The sequence below is a fragment of the Giraffa tippelskirchi genome, chromosome 11 (assembly GCF_054371585.1).
Source record: "Giraffa tippelskirchi isolate mGirTip1 chromosome 11, T2T-mGirTip1v1.2.pri, whole genome shotgun sequence".
In the NCBI taxonomy this organism is placed as follows: domain Eukaryota; kingdom Metazoa; phylum Chordata; class Mammalia; order Artiodactyla; family Giraffidae; genus Giraffa; species Giraffa tippelskirchi.
This window is the reverse complement of record NC_137285.1, coordinates 123,806,684-123,822,953: the sequence shown is the minus strand read 5'-3', so window position 1 is coordinate 123,822,953 and position 16,270 is coordinate 123,806,684. Positions and strand designations below refer to the sequence as shown.

Sequence of the window (16,270 nt, the reverse complement as noted above, 5' to 3'; positions counted from 1 at the left end):
GAGGAGGCCGAGAGTTTCAGAGTAAACTCTTTGAATCTCAACTAAGCAGACCCCCAGAGGTCAGCCCCCATCACTCAGAGACGGGCAGGTGTCCCCTTAGACACCCGGTGACCGGCAGTGGCTGTCCTGCTGACCGTCCTCCATGCCCTCAGTTGGGGAAGAAAGTGGAGTGCCCAGGTTCCACCCTGCTAAGTCTGCTCCAGAGGCTTGTGTGGATTAAATTTGACGCTAAAGTAAGTGAAGGTCCAGGCCCAGCCCATGGCTGTCCTCACTGACACAGACACATCGAAGGTGTTCCCCACCCACTCCAAGGTCTGCCTCTGGGGCACGAACATGGCCCCAGTCTAAAGGCAGGCCTGGTATACAGAGTACCTGACATCACTCTGGTTTTTTAGGATTCTTTCCACAGGGCTCTCTCTAGGGTGTCTCTTTTACTCTTCCTCTCTCAGAACTCACATGGTCCCTCCTCAGCCTCAGTCTACCCTGGGTACCTGAAGAGAGGGCCCAAGCACCAGGACTATCTTGGAGCACAGGTGAAATGTCCATGGCTCTAAAAGCCACTGCCCTTTTCTGCCTCTGGGCCTTTCTTCCCATTGTCTCCTGATTAGGCTGCTCCGCCCTGGCTCTGTGTGGGAGGGACAGGAGCCAAGCCTGGGTCTCCTTGTGCCTCCAGCCCAGATGCTTCTCCATTCCCTAAATGCTGAAGAGAAGCAAGCAAACACCAGTTTAAATGCATTTTTTTTTCCACTTTTGCCAGGAAAGTGAAGAAACAGATAAAAAAACAAAATAATACTGTAATCCTCCCCGCCCCCCCAACCCATACTTTGTTTTTAAATCAACAGGCCGGGTCCTGCCAGGCCTTCTTACCCATTAAACACCCTGAGCCACCCCCACCCCGCTGCTAGCCGTGGAGTGTCTAGGCAGTGGGAAACTGTCCTCCGGCTTCAGGCTTCGGACTAGAGCCTCAGCTTAGGCAGGGAAGTCATGGCACTAGTCCCAGAGCACAACCTTCCTGGCCTGGTCCACGCTCACCACGTGACTCCCAGAGTAGCACCAGGCCACGGCGTTGACAGCAGCGCTGAGGAGAGGGAGAGGCAGGATTCAGGGGCGTCAGGAGCTGGCCCTGCCCCTCCTCACTGGACCTGAGCTGTTTGAGGCCCTCTCTGAGCCGATCACCTCACTTGTAAAGTGGGCTCTAAGGGCTGTGGTGGGAGTGGACCCAAGTGCACATGGGAAGACACTCTGTGAACTGTGAAGGGCTCTGAGGGGACAGGGATGGAAGGTATGGGACAAGGGCCGGGGACTCCAGATCCCAAGCATGTGAGGACCTGGGGTCAGCTTAGCAGGACTGGCCTTGAGGCTGGGGTGGTGGTCAGTGGCCATGCTCACCTGTGGGGTCCCCGAAGGCTACTCTCTAGTTTCCCAGTGTCTACGTCCCAGATGTAAAGGGCTCCATCCCAGGACCCTGCCAGCGCATAGCTTCTGTCTGGGCTGCAGGAGCCACAGCAGAGCAAGAGAGAAGAGACCAGAGGTGAGGACACAGACATGCAGACACCCAGACAGACAGGACACACTCAGGCACGGGTGCTCTCACAGACACACCTGAACACAGCTTTGGTCCAGTCAGAACCGCACTTGAAACCATCAGCCCTGAGAACAGACAGGTCAGGATGGAGGGGGCTGCCACTTCCTGCCCTCAGCCCAAAACTTAACGAGCTTCCTTTCTGTCAAGGGCTTGGGCACCTCAGCAGGCCCTGGTCCAGAGCAGCCTCCATGGAGGGCCCCCACCAACAGGCTTCACAGGAGACGAGGCCCAGCTGCCCCAGTCAAAGCCACAGGGCCAGTGGGCAGAAGGCAGGTACCTGAACACCTGGCGGATGTTGCTGACACGCAGGTCGATGACCTTGAGTGTGTCATCTCGGGAACAGCTGAGCAGATGCAGCTGGTCGTGGCTGAGGCTCAGGGAGGTGACCCGGCCCTGCACAGGGATGACCTGGGTGCAGCGGGGCCCTCTGAGAAGCAGGAAAGGAGACGAGGGTGAGGAGCAATCACCTTGACAAGGCTGCTCCTGACAGACTAACAAAAGTCCAGAGCCAACCCTCAGGCCCCAAGGCTGACAACTAATCTCCCACCACAGCCAGCCCCTTCCAGCGGGAACTTACTTGAAGCCAGAGCCCCTGAAACCCTTAAGCCACTAAAATAAGTGCTGGGAGGAAAGCAATGAAAATCTGTCTTTAAATATGTGAAAGAGAGAGCAAAGGGTTTCAAAGGCAATTGCTACAAATGAGGAAGAAAAAGCCTGAGGCAGGGCTGGCTCCAGCTCTGGTTCTAGCCTTAGCTATTTTTATAAACCATTCAAGCCTGACTTTGGGCTCTTAGGTTCTTTTTGACTAAAAAGTGGTGACTACATGGGACTCAGTTGGCAAGACCCAGCAGAGTATGGTGGTTGGACCATGGGTCAATAAGGAGGCATGATTCTCCAGAGGCCACAGAGCCTTCAAGGGACCAAGCCCAGCACAGAGGCCACCAGAGCCTCACTTCCCCAAGGTACCCTCAGCTGCTCCATGGCCAGAAAAAGGAAGAGAACACAGGAGCCCTGTCCCCACCTCCCCTGCCCACAGCCTGTGCCTATCACCTGCTGTCCCAGAACCGGATCTTCTGGTCATTGTGACCACTAATGATAAGATGGTCCCCACACACCACGTCGTTACAGTAGGAAAGGACATTGATGGTCCTGGAACCTAAACCAAGGAGTAGAGAGAGCCCTGGACTCAGAGAAGGGTTATCATGAGCCAGCCCACTGGACGTGTGGCGAAGCTGAGGCCCAGAAGCCCCAGAGGTACAGTGTCCTCCCAGAACTAGAACCGAGGCCCCTGTTTTCCAGCCCAAAGCCCGAAGTCACCAAGAAACCAGGGAAAGCGTCACCAATGGGGGACAAAGAGGAGCCTTAGGTTTCATCCCAAATGTCTATAAGTCTTGGAGCCCCTCCCAGAGATCAGGTTGCAGTCCCCCCTGGCCCAGCCTGTGAGGGTCCTTGTGGGTGGGGAAGGGGAGGGTTGGGCCTCACAGTAGGCTCGGCAGAGGTCCCACTCCTTTACTGTCCGGTCCCGGCTCCCAGTCACCGCCTGGTGCCTCGTCAGCTTGAATTTGGCAGCCGTCACCTTGTCTGTGTGTCCAGATAGTGTTTCCTGCACATCCCAGGGAAGTATCAAGGGTATGGCCAAGACCCCATAACCAACCCCTCCACCCAAGGCATGACCCCTGTCCCCCAGGCTGCCTCCCCAGTCAGACCTCACCTTGGACTGTGCCTCCCCAACCTTCCAGAGCTGGGCGGCCTTATTGTAAGTAGCTGCCAGTAGCTGGGAGCCCTGGGGAGAAGGGAAGGGAAAGGAGAGATCCTGGGCCTGGCCAGAAAACTGGAGTCGGGCCGCCTCAGCGCTTCCCCGGCCCAGGTCACCCAGGCAGGCAGAGGAGAATCGAAGCCCAGGAAAAGGATTTATCCAGGCGCCCTCTCAGGACACATGGCTCTAGGATACCCACGATGTTCCCCCAGGTCCCAGAGCCCCACCTGCCCGGTGTGGAGACTCAGGGAGGGACATCCCATGCCACCTAGGTCCTCTCACCGAGGGGTCAAAGTCCACACTGGTGATGCTGCCGCCAGCTCCTTCAAGGGTCTGGTTGGCCTTCAGGCGCCCTGGGGGGACCAGGGGAAGAACAAGCGAAATGAAGTCACTAATCTCATGAAACAGAGGAGCCTGTACTGTGAGTGGGAAGATGAATCTCTCCCAAGTTAGAGGACAGAATTGCTGGGTCTGTTCTTGGGGGCGGGGAGATAGGGGTGGGGGGAGTCTAGCTAGAGGCTGCACCTTCCTGAACTGCCAGCAGGGGGCTGCAGGTCGTCTCACAGATGTCTAGAGAGAAGGGACTGTCCTTAGGTCACACAGCAAGCCAGGCCAGGCAGCTGGGGACTGGCCTCCTCCAGGAAGCCTCTAGGAGCCAGTTTTCACTCCCCAGTGCACCCCCATCTGCAGAACACAGCAGATAACTAACACTTGTCTCAGAACTGAGTTCTGAGATCTCAGTGATGCTAGGTGGCCTGGTGGACCCCAGAGACCTGCTCAAGGGTCTGTCCCTGTAAAATGTCCTGACATGGTATCCTCACCACCCCAACAGGGACCATCTGAGCTGAGCCCTGCCCACCGTGCAGGCCTCGACTCCAAGAGGTGAGAGCTCTTCCCTCCTTAGGAGCAGTGAGCCCAGAACTCTTGCCAAGGGGTCATCAGGCCACTGCCCACAAGGATGACCGGGTGAGGAGACACAAAGACACCCAATACCTTTCCCACCAAGGAGCAAGGTGAGGGTGAGGTCTGGAGAGAAAGGACTGAGCTTGCCTGTGGGCAGCGACCCTCACCTCCCACGACATTCCAGAGGAGGATGAGGCGGTCAGCCCCTCCGGTGGCCAGGAGGCTGCTGTTGGGACCAAAACGAACAGCACTGACCTCGGAGAGGTGGGCATCCTGTGGGGAAAAGGGGAGGTCAGTGCTCCTGGTCTTCACCACACACGCCTCTTTGTGCACACTCACAGCCAGCTCTCTGCCACGCATCCTTGCACACATTGGGGTCTCTCTTTGAACTCTTGAGTTTCAAACTTTGCCCCACAGGGGCTCATCACCTCTGACTGGACCCTAGTAGCAGCCTCCTCCCATGTTCCCAGTACTCCCCTACCTGGCCTCCTGGCCTCCCATCTCTCCCTCTCATTATAAAATGCCGAAGGGCTCCCAGCACAAGCTGTGGGAGAAAAACTCCTGCTCCCACTGAAGGGCCCATCCTTGCTTCCCTGGCCTCCTGAGACCACTCCTGGGACCTGTACTCCCGTATCATACCCCATGCACTTGGCCCAGCTCCTCCTTACCAGCACATCCTGAGCTTGGGTGGGAAGTCGGGCGGCCACACACATGGGGATGCTCTGGTATCGCTGCTCGGGGGCTCCCCCGATTGAGTGGCCTCTTCTCTTCTTGAAACTGGGGGAGGGGGTCAGGAGGGCATTCAGCAAAGCCTTCTGAGAGGGAGAAGGTCCTTCAAGCTCTCCTGAAGCAGCAGCAACAGGAAGCAGACATAGAAGGCTGCAGAACATGGCCAGCGGCACCGAGACAAGCACAGAGGCAGGGCGGGGTTGGTGGATCCTGAGGAACCTCGGAGCACTGCTTGGTTGGCACTGTGACCCTGAACGAAGCCCTGACATTTCTGAGCCTCTTTTTCCCAAATGAGTGGTAGTTCCTGTCTGGCCTCACCTTGGAGCCCTTGGTCCCCTGTGAGGACCCTGGATGAAGGACAGAGCCCAGAAGACAGCCAGGCAGGGGCTAGGAATGAGGCCATCACCCAGCTCCTGCCTCTGGGGCTCAGCAGAGACTCACACACACAGTGCTGGGCAGAGCATGGAAGGACAGACCAGGACGCATACACAGCCCAGGCCTGGGCTCCAGGAATATGACACAGGCATCCAAGGCGCCCAACACCTTCACACACACGGTGCTGCACACACACTTACTCCAGAAGCCCCTTCACTACATCCACACAGCGGGACACCGTCAGGGAGGTGGCAGAGGCTGACCTGAGGCAGAATCGAGAGAGATGTTTAAGGGGCTGGCCGGTGGGTGTGTGGACCGCAGTCATTCATCCCTATACTCTTGAGCCAGAACAAGAACTTACTCCTCCAATGCCAGGAGAGCATGGTGGCCCGGAGCAGTCCCAGGAAGGTGGAGGAAGGCAGGGATTTGGAATGAAGTCTCCCAGTTTCACCATGATAGGTAAAAAACTGCCTCACCACCTAGGTGCCCCCCAGCAAAAGTTCATGGGAGGCTGAGCTGAGACCTGTGGGGTAGGATGGAGGTGCCCCCAAGCTGAGATAGCACAAGGCTGGGGACAGGGGCATGGGGAAACCTAGATCCCAGAAATACCTAGGAAAGCATGTGTCCTGAGATGACCTGGCCCACCAGAGCTCCCAAGGCTTTGGGGACCAGTGTCTCATGCCCCTCCCCAGGGTTCCTTCACCACCCTGAGGCCTGGACACCAGCAACCTGCAAGAAAGGGCTGAGGAGGGGGGCAGTCTCAATGCCAGGCAAATCAAGACAGATGGGGGAGATGGAGGGAGGGGCATCCAAGGACTGAAGCCTCAATCAGGTCCCACCCATATGAGTTCACATCTACACATGCTTCACACGCATTCAGGTACGCTCACCTAAGTTGTACACACACGTGCTTTGATGTCCCCAGGTATGTACACACATGCTTGTGACAGTTGAGCCTTGGACCTTGCCCACAGGTTCCCTCCTGTCACCCTCTTTCACCAGCCTGCCATCCCACCCCCAGAGCTCTGGTCTTAGGAAGGAGGAAAAAGGAGTGAGGACAAAGGTTGGAGTCCCTGACGTGGCACTGACCCCAAGGGGCTCCAGGTACTGAAGTTTCAGCTGCCCTGGGGTCTAAGTGTACCCCAGTCTCTGCTCAAACTCCTCTCAACCCAAAGGCTGGCCTAAGGTCCTTTAGGAAGACTAGAGGGGCCCAGCTCAGAGCCAGGGATAGTCCTCACCTTAGAAAGATTGGAAGGGGCCAGCTCAGAGCGCTGGGACAGTCCTCACCTGAAGGGCCGCTTCCATTTCTCACCAGCCTCACTCTCCAGGGACCCTGGCTTAGCAGCCAGGACCAGAGTTTCTGCTTCCTCTCTGACCCCATCGCCTAGTCTGTCTGGGCTCCTGGGAGAGAGAATGAAGCTTAGGACGGCTAAGGGACCAGGCCAGCCCCTCCGTGCCCCTGCGCCCTGCTCGGTGAGGATGGGCATCCCCAGAGACGAGGGTCAGTGCGGGAGCATGTGTGGTGGGCGCAGATGCTGGCTCCTATGACCACCTGTGTCCGCACGTGTCTTGGGCTCAGTCTACCTGGGGGCTTCGGCACCAGTACTGTGCACACTTGTGGTCAGACGCACAGATGGCCGCAGGCAGGTGAGGGCGGGGTAGAACAGTAGCGGCGCCGGGACAGGGCATTACAGAGCCCCCAGCGGAGGCTCGGCAGACAGGTCCCAGGCGCATCCTCATTCTTACTCGCTTATGCTCACTGTCCGCTTGGCTGCCTTCTTCAGCTCCTGGGACACCCGCGCTTGCTTGGCCCTGGGATAGAAAAGCCTCCAGAGTCAAGCAGTTCTGGTGTCGGGACGGGGGGTCGGGACCCTCCCCACCAGGACAGCTCACCTCCCAGACTGACCCCCGGGTTGCTCTCACCTTTCCCGGCACTCGATGCGCAGGTTGCGCTCGGCGGCGGCGCGCGCCTTGCGCTGCACCAGCCGCTCCAGCAGGTCGCGCGCCTCCTCCTCGAGCCTGCGCAGAGCTGCCTCCTGGAGCCCGACTCGCGCGCGCAGCGCCTCGTAAGCCGCCCGCTGCTCCTCATTCAGCGCGCGCCGCGCGTGCACCTGTCTAGCCTCCTTCGCCCGAGCCTCCTCCAGCTGCTCCACGCGGGCCTTCAGAGCTGCCAGCCTAGAGGACAGGAAGCACCTCCGTCACCACCCTGGGGGGACAGGTCTGAGAGCTGGGACAGACTTGCCCCTGGCCACGCGGCCAGCGCGGAGGCTAAGCCACGTCTCCCTCGAAGTCCTGCAGCTCTCGGCCTCTGCGACCAGCCACAGGCCTAGGGGGCGTTACGCTGTCAGGCCCTTCTGGAGACCTGCGGGGTGACCCCGTGCCCCCCACCCCGGCAGTGATGGCCCAGAGCCTCCCCGAGGTGCTCCCCGCCCGCGCCTCACCTGCTCTGCCGCTCCTCCAGCTGCGACTCCAAAGTGCCCAGGATCGCGCTCTTCTCCACCACCTGGTAGGCCATCTGCAGCGGCGGAGGCGCGGGACAGGTAGGCATGGGCGCCTCTGGGCAGAGCCTCCAGCCCCTCTCCGGCGGGAGAGGCTGGTAGGACGGGGTCTGCCTCTCTTCCCACCCGCTCCCTAGCTCACCTGAAAGCTGAGAAGCAGATAGCTAAGGCATCAAGCACAAGAATACACTGCCATTTCAGGGATCAACGGAAGGGCCTTAGGCTCTGGAGCCTAACACCTGAGTTTCACTCCTTGCAGCGCCACTTTTCTCTGTGACCCGCGGTAGTGATTTAACCGCTCTGAACCTGTCCAACGCGAATAGCAGTGCTTACCTCGTAGGGTAACACTGAATTACTATAAGGAATAGTATTTTAAATAATGGTGACTGGTTATATAGCACTTAATGTGTGCTGGGTCTTGTTCTGAGCACTCTACAATACCAACTCTTTTATAATCTGGTAGTTACTGCCATTCTCCCAGTTTACAGATGAGGACATTGACACTTCTCTAGTTAAGTGTCTTGCCCAAAGTCATACAGCTAAGTGGCAGAACTGATATCTGAACCCAGGCCACCTAACATGCTCCAAGTAAAGGGCTGCAAGTGTTAAGTGTGTTCTGTTCCCCACCTCTCCAAGCCCTGGCTTACCCAAGCGTAAGTCCCAGAGAGCAACAAGATGCTCTGAACAGAGGCACACAGGCTAAGAATAGGAATGGACTGTGGGAGCACAGGGCCTAGACTGAATACTGGAGCTGCCCACCAGCCCCAGAGTCAGGGGAGGGTCATCTCATCTGTCCCCTACCTTACTGAACAGTCCATCCAAGAGCCAAGAGCTGGGGAAACCACAGAGCTGAAGGGTCAGTGAGAGAGACAGATGCTTAGAGAAGCAGTTCCCAGCAGGGTGGCAAGAGGAACATGAAAGCACTAAAGCTGGGGGCTCTTGCTACTAACCTGTCCCTGTGTTCTTCCTCATGTGGGCCCGGTGAGAGACGAGCTGAGGAGCAAGGTTGATGTCTACCTACACTGACTCCCTCTGTGAGTGGGCTGGGGTAGGCGCCTTGCACATTCAGGGTCTATAATTGGCCCAGTTTTTTGTTTGTTTGTTGTTTTTTAATATTTATTTAGATGTGCCAGCTCTGAGCTGCAGCACATGAGATCTCAGTTGCGGCATACAAGATTTAGTTCCCTGACTGAGAATTGAACCTGTACCCCCTGCATTAGGAGGCATGGAGTCTTAGCCACTGGACCACCAGGGAAGTCCCTGGCCCAGTTTATAACATTTATAATTCGTTCCACCATGAAACAATCTAACCATCACTTCTGTTTCCTCACTGATCATATACTTTCATTGATGTTCTGGGATTCAGTATTTTTTGATGCTTTTCAAAATCCAAATAATAGAGGTAGAAAACAGATTAGTGGTTAGGAGTTAGGGATGGTCAGAGGAGAAGGCTGAGTTGTGACTAAAACGGGGTGGTGATGAAATTGTGCTATATCTTGATGGGCACACAAATCTACACAAGTGGCAAAATGACAAAGAACTATATACATTCATACTAACATCTATTCCCTGACTGTGTGTACGACAGTCAGGCATAAGATGTAACCACTGGGAGATACTGGGTAAAAGCCTGCACAGGACCTCTCTGTGCTGTCTTTGCAACTTCCAGTGGATCTAAAATTATTTCAATAAAAAGTTAAAATGATAATACATGCTTGTTGTGATATGTGAAACAGTACTAAGAATTAAAGAAAAAGTCTCTCCTTGTCCCTTGGCATATCCAATGGTAACTGACTGGTTTGTGTCTGAGGCTGTCACGAGGAGGGAGTGCCGAGGACAAGGGGTGCCTGGAAGTATCCCAGACAAAGGGAACCAGGAGCTCAGGGACAAGAGAGTGGCAGGAAATGCAACCTGAGGCTGAAGAACTCAACTGGGGAGCCAGGCTAAGCTTTGGAAAATATGCACCAAACTGATAATGGGGAGAGTGGTGAAAGGAGCTTTTACTTTTTTTACTCTGTGGGCTTCTGTTCTCTTGAAATGTTCACAACAAGCATGTATTTGTGTACTACTTGTCTTTTTTAATAGAGATCATTTTTTATTATTAAAAATATATCACTCTGAGTGCTGAATGGAGAATGGAGAGGGTGGCAAAAGAGGCATTATCTAGAGTAATGAGAATAACTTGGACCAGGTCAGATAGGGTACAGGAAGTGGAAGTTGATGGATTTGGAGGCAGGATCCATGAGCTGGTGACTAGCTCAGGATGGATGGAAGGTTGCAAGGGGGCAGAGGTGACCCTGGGTTTCCTGACTGATAACTACCAATGGAGGGGGGAATGATCTACTTCGTTTTCTTAAGTATCCTTTTTAAAAAAAAACAAAACACTATTTATTTAGGTGTGCTGGGTCTTTGTTGTGGCATGTGGGATCTAATTCCCTGACTAGGGATCAAACCCAGGCCCCTTGCATTGGGAGTGTGGAGTTTTAGCCACTGGACCACCAGGGAAGTCCCACTGTTGTTGGTCAGTCGCTAAGTCATGTCCGATTCTTTGTGACCCCATGAACTGCAGCATGCCAGGCTTCTCTGTCCTTCACTATCTCCCTGAGTTTGCTCAAACTCATGTCCACTGAGTCAGTGATGCCATCCAACCATCTCATCCTCTGTTGCCCCCTTCTTCTCTTGCCCTCAATCTTTCCCAGTATCAGGGTCTTTTCCAGTGAGTTGGCTCTTCACATCAGGTGACCAAAGTATCTACCTCGTTTATCACCTAGTCTATAAATGTTCATCGCTGATGGACTGTGGAGAAAGGCCCCAGAGATATAATGGAGGCAAAGCAAAGACATCTCAATCCTTGGGGTGCTCACAGCTCAGAAGGGGGCTCAGATGTTTGAAAATCACCTCTCAAATGTAGTTGCAACTACAGTAGGGGGTCTGAGGGAGAGGCTCTCCCTGGGTTCATAGTCTCAGCTGGACATTAGTTGAGCAAGTGACCTGGAAATCCTTCAAGCTAGGCTTCAGCAGTATGTGAATCTAGAACTTCCATATGTACAAGCTGGGTTTAGAAAAGGCAGAGGAACCAAAGATCAAATTGCCAACATTCACTGGATCATAGAGTAAGCAAGGAAATTCCATAAAGACATCTATCTCTGCTTCATTGACTACCCTAAAGCCTTTGATTGTATGGATCACGGCAAACTGTGGACAATTCTTAAAAAGATGGGAACACCAGACCACCTTACCTGCCTCCTGAGAAATCCTGTATGTGGGTCAAGAAGCAACAGTTAGAAGTGGACATGGAACAATAGACTGGTTCAAAATTGGGAAAGAGGTATGTGAAGACTGTATATTGTCACCCTGGTTATTTAATTTCTATGCAGAGTACATCATGCGAAATGCTGGGCTGGATGAAGCACAAGCTGGAATCACAAGATTGCCAGGAGAAATATCAACAACTGGACATATGCAGATGACACCACCCTAAAGGCAGAAAGTGAAGAGGAACTAAAGAGCCTCTTGATGAAGGTGAAAGAGCAAAGTGAAAAGGCTGGCTTAAAACTCAACATTCAAAAACTGAAGATCATGGCACCTGGTCCCATCACTTCATGGCAAACAGATGGGGAAACAATGGAAACAATGACAGATTTTATTTTCTTGGGCTCTAAAATCACTGCAGATGGTGACTGCAGCCATGAAATTAAAAGATGCTTGCTTGTTGGAAGGAAAGCTATGACAAACCTAGGCAGTATATTAAAAAGCAGAGACATCGGTTGATGTATGGCAGAAACTAACAAAATATTGTAAAGCAAATATCCATCAATTAAAAATAAATTTTTTTTAAGAAAAAAAAATGCAGAGACATCACTTTGCCAATGAAGGTCCATATAGGCAAAGCTATGGTTTTTCTAGTAGTCATGTATGGATGTGAGAGTTGGACCATAAAGAAGGCTGAGCACCAAAGAATTGATGCTTTTGAATTGTGGTGTTGGAGAAGACTCTTGAGAGTCCCTTGGACTGCAAGGAGATCAAACCAGTCGATCCAAAGGAAAAAAAAAAAAACCCTAAATATTCATTAGAAGGACTGATGCTGAAGCTGACACTCCAATATTTCAGTCACCTGATGCGAAGAGCTGACTCACTGGAAAAGTCCCTGATGCTGAGAAAGATTGAGGTCAGGAGGAGAAGAGGATGACAGAAGATGAGATGGTTGGATAGTATCAATAACTCAGTGGACTTGAGTTTGAGCAAACGCTGGGAGATAGCGAAGGACAGGGAAGCCTGGTGTGCTGTGGTCCATGGGGTTGCAAAGAGTTGGACACAACTTAGTGACTGAACAACAACATCTAGGTAGGTATTTAATGGCTCCTCAGCCTCCTCCAGTGGACTAGAAGCTTCATGGGGCCAGGTCTTGTTTACTGCTGCACTGCCTGTGCCTTGAATATAGTACTTGTCAATAAATATTTGTTGACAGAATGAATGGAGATCACAGAAAGCAGATTCGTGCAGGAGAGAGTTCAGATCCTGGCTCTACCTCTCAAAGCCTTTGCTTCCTCTGAAACCATAAAGTAGAGAGAGGATTAGCTAAAGTAACACTTAACCCAGTATCGTCAATGTAGTATTGACCATATTATTACAGGGGTGACAATGAGTCTGATTTTAGATTTGAAGTCCAAAAAGCAGCTGAGAGAGTCTGGAGCTCCTAAGAGAAGACTGAGCTAGAGATGGATCTGGGAGTTAGCAAACACAGAAAGTCCATGGGAGTCAGTGAACCCACCCAAGTTCTAAAGAACACCCACATCTACAGGGATGGGAATAAGGAGGAGGGAAAGTAGCCAGAAAAGGAAGTTCAGAAGCAACAGAAGCCAAGAGACACCATGGCAGCAGGAGAGGTGGGGAAGGTCAGTGTCAGGTAGAGGTAGCACACCCTGCCATGGAGGTGGACCACCCTATTTATAGTCTGCAAATGTGTATTGAGTGTTAGCTGGTACTGGTCCCCAGGGTTTGCAGGGCAAGTGATGAGCAGAGCAGGCTGAACCATCCAAGGGGAACAGAGGCTGCCTGTTTCCTGCACACCTCACACTCCTCCCTGAGCTCTCACCTCACTTCCTCCAGCTGCCGTTGGAGCCCACTTCATCTTGGGCTGCCAGGGCCAAGCTCAAGAGCACTCTGAGCCCTGTCTGGCCTCAAGGCATTGGACTTGGGGAATCTTCCTCACTTGCTGGCTCCCTTGGACCACATCTCCCAGCCTCAAAGTTCTGGATCCTGGGCCCACCTCATTCTCTCTCAGACCCCTACCCCGCCTACCTCTCCACACTCCAGCCGGAGCCCCTCCGCCTTCTCTTGCCACTTCACCCTCAGAGCTGCTGGTGATAGGCCTTGGTCTGACTCCTTCTCCCTGCCAACCAATCAGAGCGGTGTTTGTTGTCCCACCATTCACCCAGAGGATGCACATGAAAAGTCCGAAGCCAGAGCTATGCATTTTCTCCTGAGGAAGGTGGGAGCCCAAAAGTCAGCAGAGGAAAGATCAAATCTCCAGGAACTGGAGCTGTCCATGACTCCTCTGCTCTGGGCTTGCCCCAGAGTTCCCCTGCCAGGACCCCTCTCATAAGCATCTCCCAACTCTGAGCCCCAACCCATCCCTGGTTCTCATTTTCACTCCTTAGAAATAGGTGGCATCATGTACTTTCTGTAGGCATCAGGTGAGGAGCAGGCAAACAAAAAGACAGATGTACGGGGGATCTGGGGGGAAGAGGTGGGATAAAGGCAGAGAGATGAACTGGGAAGGACATTCTAAGCAGCGGGCCTGGGGGAAGGCTCAAGAGCTTACCTCCCCCTCCCCTGGGCAGCAGCCAAGGGCCAATGAGGTGCCAGGGAGAGAATGAACCCAGCAGAGGCGGTGGGGGCTGGGCCTGGGCACAGGAAGCCCATTGTGACCGCAGACACAAACACTCACCAGGGACCCTGGTGGACAGAGGGAGTGACATCGTTTGGCTCCGGCTGCAGCTTCTCTGAGAATCGGGCCAGCAGCTCAGCTTTCTCCAGGAGGCGGTTATCTAGGGGTGCAAAAGGGTGAGCCTGGAGCAGAGATGGACACTTTCCAGCAGACCCCAGGCAGACAAGTTACCTCTCTGGCTGGGAGGGCTGCAGGAGTACAGGGATGCAGGAGGGAGAGCCACTGGCAGGCTGGGCTCTGTCTTGCCTGCAGGGGGTTAGTGTAGCTCCATCAGGACCTCCAGCCCTTGCACAGCCTCCTAAGAGCATAGCCCCCAGGTCCTCCCAGGAGAAGACCTGCTCTCCCAGGGACAGAGAAGGACAACCATTAGGGGAAAGGAGATAGCTGGCCAATGCCTGCTGAGGGTCTCGAGGGAAGGAAGGGGCCAGGGATTCATTCAACCTCCCCCAAGGCAGGGCCTAGCCCCAGAGTGATGAAACAAACTAAGCTCCACTAGCCTGTGGCCTTTGGCGAGATACTTCCCTTCCAGGAGCTCTAACTTTCTGTATCAGTACTAAAAAACAGTCCTGACTTCCCCTGGGTTGTTGTAAGGTTCCCCTCAGGCCAGAACAGAAAGTTCTTGAGTTTGGTAGTTTCTGTTACATACCCTGGAATACAGCCCCTCCACCCCATCCCTGGTCATTTTCTCTTTTCTCACCAGTTTCAGGGTGGGGTAGAGGTGAGGCCCAGGCCTGACTCCTCAGCCCCTTTCCCTCTCCCTGTCCCCTACTGGTCACCTAGGTCAGTCACCTAGGTCACCTAGGTTGCTGGCCTTGTTCTCACACAAAACCCCACCCCAAGCCCCAGGGCATTGTTCTGCCCCCCCCCCAAGCAAATCTAAAGAGGATGCCATTTTGCCCACTTTATGAGTGAGAAATCCAAGGCTTAGGGTTAAGATTTGTCCAAGACCACAACGATCTGTCCAAGACCACAAAGAAGACTGGACCTGCAATGTCTCTGAGTTCAGCCCTCCAGGATCACTCCACTCCCACAGATTTGCAGCTCCCAGGGGGTGGGTGGGGGTGACTCCTCTCTCATACTGGAGGGTTCTATTGTCCATCAGAACAGTGGTGAAGTGAGGCTGCCTACAGGTAGAGGGCTGGCCTCACATCCCCAAACAGAGAGGACCAACAGCTTGGAAGGTTGCAAAGAAGTGTCCCAGGACAAGAGCAATAAGTTCAGTTGTGGGGCTGGGGGAGATGGTTAAACAGCAGCCAAGATTAGGACCAGTATTGGAGCTGGAGGGACTGTGGTTAGACTTGGAACCTTAGACATACAATCTCAGATAACCAGAGGTGCACACACAGATGCACACCTGCTCATACAGGCTTGAACTGCCACACCCATTCCTGACCAGCTCCCCAGAAACAACTCTCAGAATCTGACTTCCCCAGGCTCAGCCACCTCCCTCCACAGCCTGGAGTCCCTGCTTCCCCCTCAGGCTGGGATTGGTTGGGCACAGAGATGCTCCAAAAACCTGAACCAGGATCACCTGTCTGTGGCGAAGCCTCGGATTCTGAGCTCCCTCTCTAGAGATTCAGAGTTCAGAAGTAGCTGTTCTGACCAGTCCCGAGATCTGTGCTTATGGGGACCAAATGGACTGATCAGACTGATCAGGTCCTGGGGACTTCCCAGGAAGGGGAAGGCTAAGAGACCCTAAAAATCCAACACTCACTTATGTACCCGTGCATAGGAAGCCCAGCCCGTGCCAGGCCCTGAGGGGCGAGGAAGAGCGGTAGCCCCAGGAGGGAGCTCCGTCCAGGAGGAGAGTCTCCGCGGAACTTGGATCGGAAAAGGTAGGAACGCTGGCTAGTCGGAGATGGGGCGTAATAGACAGCGGGGCCAGGAGGCCCCAGGCTTCGGAGGCGAAAAGGCATCGGTGCTCTTGAGTCACAACCGGAAGAGCCAACCAAACCCTCTCCCCGGGCCGGAGCCCCATCTCCTCGACGGTCCCCGGGCGCAGTGCACTCACAGGCCGGCACCAGCTCCAAGAATAGGGCCTTTTGCGTTCGATCCCGCTGTCGAAGCTGCCGCACGATGTGGCGCTTCCAGCGTGCAGCGGGAGCGCCGGGGTCGCCGGGCCCCTCCATGGCCGCCCTCCCCGGCCAGTACCGCGCGCGGTTCCAGTCAAGGGAGGTGCGGCCGGGCAGGGGCGGGGCCCCGAGGGGACTCCGTGACGTCAGGGGGCGGGCCGCGGCGGGGAAATCCCCGGATTGTACCAAGTGCGGTCCTGGGGGGAGAACTGAACGAAACCGGGAGGGAACCGCCGCCAGGGTCTAGACCACCAGGAGTCCACAAAAAGTCTCACCTCCCTGGGGGCTCCTATGGCAGTCGGAGCTGTGAGCGAGGACCGAGCTCGGAGCCTCTGGGACGGTTTCCCCTCTCCTGTTGGCGCGCTCCGCAGGCGGGGCCTCCGGGGGGGACGGGGCCTGTGT

The 16,270-nt window shown here is 54.4% G+C and overlaps 1 protein-coding gene across 6 annotated transcripts; it reads right to left on the bottom strand.

Annotated features, from left to right (window-relative positions):
* Positions 1–721: 721 nt before the first annotated feature.
* On the bottom strand, positions 722–15,960 carry ATG16L2 (autophagy related 16 like 2). Of its 6 annotated transcripts, none has more exons than XM_081539499.1 (18): positions 15,511–15,960; positions 13,797–13,896; positions 13,148–13,238; positions 7,790–7,863; positions 7,272–7,523; positions 7,095–7,160; positions 6,636–6,749; positions 5,549–5,611; positions 4,913–5,021; positions 4,412–4,517; positions 3,624–3,694; positions 3,297–3,368; positions 3,068–3,188; positions 2,636–2,741; positions 1,863–2,012; positions 1,603–1,650; positions 1,390–1,491; positions 722–1,078 (listed from the first exon to the last, which is right to left on the bottom strand). In XM_081539499.1, exons 1-18 carry the CDS (start codon positions 15,923–15,925, stop codon positions 991–993), a joined length of 2,148 nt encoding a protein of 715 aa, XP_081395625.1. In that variant the 5' UTR covers positions 15,926–15,960; the 3' UTR covers positions 722–990. The 6 variants fall into 6 exon arrangements, with proteins under 6 accessions (XP_081395625.1, XP_081395628.1, XP_081395630.1 ...); XM_081539502.1 differs by having other exon boundaries at positions 15,808–15,960; XM_081539504.1 differs by lacking the exon at positions 15,511–15,960 and adding an exon at positions 13,968–14,131.
* Between the last annotated feature and the right edge of the window lie 310 nt (positions 15,961–16,270).

Excerpts from the sequence above, each read along its gene's own strand:
- ATG16L2 (XM_081539499.1), bottom strand. The coding sequence starts at position 15,925 with ATGGAGGGGCCCGGCGACCCCGGCGCTCCCGCTGCACGCTGGAAGCGC. Across the intron at positions 7,161-7,271 it reads CGCATCGAGTGCCGGGAAAG|GGCCAAGCAAGCGCGGGTGT; the intron begins GTGAGAGCAACC and ends TTTCTATCCCAG. Across the intron at positions 1,651-1,862 it reads AACATCCGCCAGGTGTTCAG|GGCTGATGGTTTCAAGTGCG; the intron begins GTACCTGCCTTC and ends GTCTGTTCTCAG.